Source organism: Kryptolebias marmoratus, linkage group LG17 (genome assembly GCF_001649575.2).
Source record: "Kryptolebias marmoratus isolate JLee-2015 linkage group LG17, ASM164957v2, whole genome shotgun sequence".
NCBI classification, from domain to species: Eukaryota; Metazoa; Chordata; class Actinopteri; order Cyprinodontiformes; family Rivulidae; genus Kryptolebias; species Kryptolebias marmoratus.
In genome coordinates, this window is record NC_051446.1 from 26641555 (window position 1) to 26648532 (window position 6978).

The 6978-nt window shown below is 47.6% G+C and overlaps 1 protein-coding gene across 3 annotated transcripts in view; it reads right to left on the reverse strand.

Annotated features, from left to right (window-relative positions):
- Nucleotides 1–1606: 1606 nt before the first annotated feature.
- abca5 (ATP-binding cassette, sub-family A (ABC1), member 5) overlaps nucleotides 1607–6978 on the reverse strand; it is a 36036-nt gene continuing 30664 nt past the window's right edge. For all 3 annotated transcript variants that reach the window (XM_017440043.3, XM_017440041.3, XM_017440046.3), the window contains 16 exons: nucleotides 6315–6485; nucleotides 6128–6241; nucleotides 5927–6064; nucleotides 5503–5571; nucleotides 5333–5424; nucleotides 5133–5256; nucleotides 4941–5058; nucleotides 4776–4867; nucleotides 4490–4665; nucleotides 4255–4330; nucleotides 4085–4179; nucleotides 3767–3886; nucleotides 3535–3687; nucleotides 3237–3316; nucleotides 3097–3152; nucleotides 1607–2891 (listed from right to left, as the gene is read on the reverse strand). In XM_017440043.3, coding sequence (XP_017295532.1) covers nucleotides 2763–2891; nucleotides 3097–3152; nucleotides 3237–3316; nucleotides 3535–3687; nucleotides 3767–3886; nucleotides 4085–4179; nucleotides 4255–4330; nucleotides 4490–4665; nucleotides 4776–4867; nucleotides 4941–5058; nucleotides 5133–5256; nucleotides 5333–5424; nucleotides 5503–5571; nucleotides 5927–6064; nucleotides 6128–6241; nucleotides 6315–6485 — 1803 coding nt within the window. In that variant the 3' untranslated portion in view covers nucleotides 1607–2762. The remainder of the gene's footprint in view (nucleotides 2892–3096; nucleotides 3153–3236; nucleotides 3317–3534; nucleotides 3688–3766; nucleotides 3887–4084; nucleotides 4180–4254; nucleotides 4331–4489; nucleotides 4666–4775; nucleotides 4868–4940; nucleotides 5059–5132; nucleotides 5257–5332; nucleotides 5425–5502; nucleotides 5572–5926; nucleotides 6065–6127; nucleotides 6242–6314; nucleotides 6486–6978) is intronic.

A 6978-nucleotide genomic window follows, 5' to 3' on the forward strand; every position in this document is an offset into this window, starting at 1 on the left:
GACCGGAGTTACGGGGTTGTGAAATGTAAACAAAGCCAGGCGGAGTGGAGTCGTTGAGCTGGGAAAAGTCTTGTGGCTGTTGCCAAGTTTCGGTAAGACAGAGAAAGTCAAGCTTGCGGTCAGTAAGCAGATCCTGGATGAGATGTCCTTTGTTAGTGAGAGAACGGATGTTGAGGAGACCAAAGTTGAGAGGGGCAGAGCTAGCGGGCGGGTTAGCTGACCTAGCTAAGCTGGCTAGCATGTTGTGGTCTGCAAACCGGGTGGGATTCAGACAAGGGCGACGGGTGGTGGTCCAGATGGAATGGATAGGTTTGGACCTGTCGAGCTGGAAATTATGCCGAGACCCATGGTGGATGTATCGCCTGCGGGGCAGGAGAGCGATGTCCGGATGGAGACCCACCGATACAGGTGGAGGATTGGGCCAGTGGCGGCGGAGCCGAAGGAGCTCATCAGCTAAATATTGTAGGATACCTGAAACAGGTCCTAGGAGAAGAGGTAGGAGCGTCCATGCTAGCAGAGAGTAAAAGTAAAAGCGACGAAAAAACATTGTGATCGAGAGGAGTCAGATGAGGCCACGAGGCTAGCCTGCGGTACACAGGTAAGTCAACACGACCCAACAGCAAACAAACACAGTGCAGTAATACTGGATCGAATGGAGATAGCGAGTAGATGTTCACAAAGGAGCCAGCTGATGGCGAAGTTAAAAAACGGAGATAAAAGCAATAAAAGTTAAAAAGTCGAAAAGGCCGACGAGCAGCGGCAGCAAAAGCGCGCCAGCGTCCACTCGACCGGAAGTCATACTGATGACTAAATACAAACTAAACTACAAACTAAATAGAACTATAACGGTTAAAGAATAACTTTGGAAATATTTATTTTTATATGAAGGTTTTTCAGACTGCAGATTATTTTTTATAATTTTAAAAGACTTTCTCTGAGTGAACGTGTTTTAATTTGGATTGTAGTTCCAGGTTTTGACCACAAGAGGGCAGTGATACAACTCCGTAATATAACAGACGAGCTAAAACCAACAAAAAAAAATTAAAATGATCTTAAGTCTGTCAGGAGGAAGATAAATGCCAATATCATGATAACAGTAACAGGTGTAACTGCACGCGATTTTAAAACCTAATTCAGTTTAGCTTCAGTATAAATAAATATCAGTTCTTAACCAGTGATAAACTTAATATTTAATAAGCAAAAGTGTTAAATAACCACCAGTAAAGTCTGTAAAGTTCACGCTAAGTTTTTCAGGACTACTTCCGGTAAGCCTTTCAAAATAAAACTTTCGTGAACTGAGGCTTTTATACAACCGCTGCCAAAAACGATAAAATTGTTTGAGGATTTCACAAAAATTATCAAAAAGTCATGTATAAATTCGTATGTTTTGTTTTAAATGTATAATCCATAGTGATTCCCTATTTTTACTCCTCAGAAATTACATTAATTATAATTAAATAAACATAAAACAGCTGAATTAATATCTGTCCAAGCCCTGCAGTTGAACAATAAGTTTTTTTATCCTTTTATTTTCTGCCTTTATGACTGAACCATTATAATTTTCAGTTTACAAAAAACCTACAAATATTAAAATAACGAGGCCAAAAATTATTTGAATGTTTATTATTCATGAAAAGGTTAAATAGGTCAAAGTTCATCCAGACACAAAGACAAGACTCAAACAGGACCCAAATAAACGGCACCTTTAAATTATCAAACAGAATTTACAGAGATTACATATTTAAAGGTTTATAAAGTCTCCCAGAAATAGTGCAATTTTACCAGGAAAACCCCAAAAGAAACCTGCCGAACGCTCCACTTCCCACAGATTTAAAGATTTATTTTGGTCTTTTTGATGCTGCTGCTGAAGTGCAAAATAAAACGGATGTTTTCTGGATGGCTACATGTTAAACTGAGACAAATGTGTAAAAGATGTAAACATGGCACACGTTAAAGTGTTTTACTGTCGGAGGAAACGGCTTCACGTGCAACAAAAACTCACGTTTAAACCGTCAACCAGGAGAAATAAAGTCAACAGAAAATCAGCTGAAACTCATCCCTGAAATAAATCAGCTCTGGATGCTTCCCTCCATCCCGCTCTGGTTCTGGTTCTGGTTCTGAGTCCAGCTCCGTCCACCTGAAGGTCATCAAAGTCTTTTACAATTTGCTGATAGATATTGCACCGACGGCGCCTGAACGTGACACAGACAGTATTTACACCAACAGCTCCGTGGCGCTGAAGACGGGAAACTCCTCGGAGTTCGTCTCTGAGGTCCAAACGGACCCAAACACCAGAACCTCTGCAGAGGAACGCCTCCTGCTGCTGCAGTTCTCCACGCCTGAGGCTAGAGGGCGCCGTGCTACATGGACTGTGTGCATATTCACCGTTTCCAGGCAGAGAGGGAGGAGCCTGTCTGACGCCTGTCCGCTGCAGCGCCTCCTCTGGACGGGTAAAGGACAGCAGCTCCGAGGAGGAGGAGGAGGTGCTTTGGTTCTGTCGTGGGTGGGTCTGCAGAGACGAGGAAACGGGCCGACGGCGACGCCCGCTCACAAACAAACATGGAGGCGACTCCCCGAGAAGAAAGGAAACAGTGTGAGGAGGAGGAGGCGTGGCTTCAGCATGCTGACAGACGCCCTCAGTTCGGTGCGGGTCAGCCCCTGGACAAGGGGCGCTCACGTGCACGCCTCCGCTGTGAGCGCACGAGCCGCCGCCCGGCCTCGGTGACTTCCAGGGAGCGAGTGGCGAGCGCCGCCTCGGAGGTTTAGAGCTGATGGACGACGCTGTCAGCGTGCTGGACGTCCTGCTGCAGCCGCTGCCACTGGAAGGTGGTGCTGAGGGAGCCCACCTCCTCTTCATCGGACTCCTGCTGCTTGGCGAACTCCAGGAACACCTGAGGAGGAGGAAGAGGAAGTGTAACGTGTTGTCCTGCTCCGAGAAAAAACAACTTTAAACCATCTGTTAACATCTAGTCTTTTCAGAGACGCCATCAAATCATTTATATTAAAGGTAAATATACATATTTATATTAAAAGTAAATATATTTATATGAAGGATATAAATGTAGATATTTGTAGTTTCTGAATGATTTCACCCACCTGCTCTAAGGTCGACTGGGAGAAGTTGAACTCCTCAAAGTTGAACGTTTGTTTGGCTGAAAAACACAAGAAACTCGTTTACAGCCGTGTTCCAGGTGTGTGTGTGTGTGTGTCTGTCAGGGTGTGTGTGTGTGTCTCACCGCTCTCTAACTGGGAGAAGCTCTGGGACAGGGACCTGACGTCCTCCATGGGGATCTTATAAACCATCAGAGTGGTGAAGCTGCAGACAGAGACACGTCTTCATGTTTCTGAACATTTAGAACCTCTTATTTCACTAAAGAACGTGTGTAATGAGATTTAAATGCCTGTAGAGATGATGCCTGTAATGCTGCTGTGTTTCTGTGTGAACCTGAACGCCACGCCCTGGTGCGTTCACTGTACCTCAGTGTGACTCTGTTTGTTTAACACAGACACCAGACGTTCGTGCTCGGGTCCCACCTGTCCTGCCGCGCGGCGTGAGGGAAGATTCGGAGGATCTCTTTGTGCAGCAGTGCCACCTGCTGGAGGCCCGTCAGCTCCTCCCGGAGCTTCACCTCCAGGCTGTAGCCTCGGCCGTACTTCCCCTTCAGGTGCTGGATGGAGCCGATGCACCTGTTGGAGCAAACGGAGCGATGAAGCTGCAGGAACCACACACCTGAGGAAGATTCAACCTTTCAGGAGGAGCCAGAACCTCAGCTGGCCCGAAACCATGATGGCGACGCGGTCGCACACGGCCTCGGCCTCCTCCATGTAGTGCGTGGTGAGGACGGCTCCTCGCTGACGGTTCCTGAACGCAGCACGCATGGCCCTCCTGCAGGGAGAAGGAAAACAGGAAAACATAAAGCTTTTATTTTCTGGTTTTGGACCAGAGTCACTGATTTCATTCCTGGGAAAATAACTAAAAATCTATTTTTGTTTCATATCATTTCAGCCACACAGAGGAAAGATCTCATGGTTGATTAAAAACTTCAGAACTGAACCTCTGTTGACACCGGGGAAGTATTCTCACCACATGCGCTGCTTGGATTTAGGATCCATTCCTGACGAGGGTTCATCCAGTAAAACGATCTGCGGGTTCCCGATCATACTGAGAGCGAAGCACAGCTGCGAACAAACAAACACCTGTTTGACTCACAGACTGAAGAAACTGGAACACAGCCAGCAGAAATCTGACGTCACCTTCCGTTTGAGTCCTGCTGAAAGAGTCTTGGCCTGTTTGTTCAAATGATCCTTCAGCTCCAGAGCGTCCGACACCCTGAAAACACCAACAACAAACACCAGCTGACATAAAATATGTCTCTGTCCTCCTGGAAGAGGGGAGTTCCCACCTTTCACATTTTATCCTTTTCAAATCTAAAGTTCCTAACAGATTTCCAGATTGCTTGGCCCCGCCCCCGCCCCGTGTGAGACTCACCGTTTGATGATGCCGGGGACGTCGTGTCCTTTCAGACCCTTGATGGCGGCGTAGATCTCCAGGTGTTCCTGCAGAGTGACCCGGGGCCACAGAGGGTTGACCTGTGGACAGTAACCCACGTGGTCCACAGGACTGTCCACTGGACGGAACTCGGTGCTGTAGTCTCCCATCAGAACCTGGACACAAACAAAACAGCATCTACTGCTTCCTGTTTCATTTAGTTTTCTACAGATCCCTGGAAACTGCCTCCAGCTGCTCCGAGGAGCCCCTCCCCTGACAGCCGTACCTGTCCTGCCGTGGGGGCGGTGTCTCCTGACAGCATGTGCATGATGGTGGTCTTCCCGGCTCCGTTGGGGCCCAGCAGCCCGAGGACTTCACCTGAAGGGACAGCAGGTTAGTCTGAGAAGCCTCACAGGCTGTTGAGACGGTGCGATTAGAGGATTTCAGGAACCTTTGCGAACACAGAACGAGATGTTCTTTGTGGCCATTTTGATCTTCTTGCCAAAAGAAAAACCTTCTTTCCTGCCTGTGTACTGCTTCCTCAGGTTACTGACGACCACAGCCGGTTTCTGAAAAACAACAGCTGCGTTCAGTGAAGGTTCCCAAGGTGGCCGACCACAGGTTCCTGAATAAACCACCTCACCTCCTCACAGGACTGACAGGTGAGCGCCTCCTTCACGCGGGCCTTCTCCATCTGAACATCCTCATCCTCGTTCAGCCCTTCCTCCGGGACCCGCTCCACTTTGGATTTAGATTTGGATGAGATCCTGTAAAGATTCAAACAGTTTTCACGATGACGGCTGGAAATGTGTCGCCAGCGTTCCTCTGACAGGTGAGCCTCACCTGCAGAGCTGATCGCTCTTCATCGCCCGTCCTCCGTAACGGATCTCCAGCCACCGAAGCAGGAAGAGCAGCAGGATGCACTGCAGATACGGCTGAACACGAGAAAACAACCGAATAAAACCCGGTTTCGCCTCGGAACGTTTAGGTCCAGTTATTTAAGGAAAACTTACAGCTACGACTGAGATGAGGAGACTTTTCCACAAGAAGTTCTCCTCGTACAGAGTCGGCAGGAAGGTGGCCTGAAAACACGAAAACCATCAGAGCTGAACGACCCTCAGGAGGAAGAGGAGCGACATTAATCTGCAGAAACGACGATCTGAACGGAGACTCTGGACAGAACAGGTCATGCTGCTTTGAGGATCTGACTGAAGTCTGAAAACCAACATCTTTTTATTATCCTCCATGTGAAACACTCAGCTTGTTTGGAAACTTGTATCATCTTTTAGAAAAATAAAAGTCTAGAAACGTACTCTTTCTATCCTGTAAATCATTAAACTCCATATGACTGTTTGAACCCTGGTTGCTCTCTGAGATCATGTTTTCCTTCACATCCTGAGTGAAGCGACAGACGTTCTGATGCAGAACAGCTCCCACCTTCGTGATGCAGTTCAGGCAGCCCATCAGAGGATACAGCGGGTTCAGGAGACACAGCGTGTTGTGCAGAATTCTGGTCAGTTCAGGATTATCGTTCACAAACGACAGCTGAACGATGGAGGCGGACACCACACACACCTGCAGCAACACACATTCAGTTAATCTCTGCCACAGGAAGGAGAAGCTGTCCTTCTGTCTCACCATCATGGAGATGAAGGAGAAGAAGTCCCTGTTGCTCTGGACTCGGGTGAACCCAAAAGAAACCACGTATGTGAAGAGGATCGTGGCTGGGCCGAAGCCGACGGTGCAGAGAACCTGAGGAGGCGAAGGGGAGACGTGAGGACAACATCAATCCGACTGGATCAGTGTTTGAAGCTGCAGTACGGACCACAGAGGTGAGGTGGCTGGGCTTCAGCAGGTTTCCTGAGTGGAAGGAGAACAGGATGATGTTCATGCAGGACAGGATGACGTAGTAGAAGGGGATGTCCACGGCCGCCTGGCCGCACCAGTAGGCTGACGGCAAGAGGCCAGAGATCCGCAGCGTGGAACGACACTTAATCTGAGGGAGGAGAGGAAATAAAAACTCACTTCTAGAAACTATAAGAGCTCGAATCTCTGCCGTTATTTCAAATCCTTACAAAGGCCAGCAGCAACAGGATGAAGATAATAACATCTGCAGAGACCCAAAGTTCAGGTTGAACCAAAGCATCAAATATGAACCTTCAGCAGCAACAGGATGAAGATAAGCACCTTGAAATGCCTTGCTGCTGAAATGTGCTATACAAATAAAATTTGATTGATTGATTGATTGATAGATAATAACATCTGCAGAGCTCAGCTCGGAGAACCAAAGTTCAGGTTGATGATAAAATATTTAAACCACAACATTCACACTTTATCCTTCAGGTTCAGAACCAAAGCATCAAATATGAACCTCACAGGGACATGAACTCATGAACACATGAACACAGGCTCACAGGGACATGAACACATGAACTCAGGCTCACAGGGACATGAACACATGAACTCAGGCTCACAGGGACATGAACACA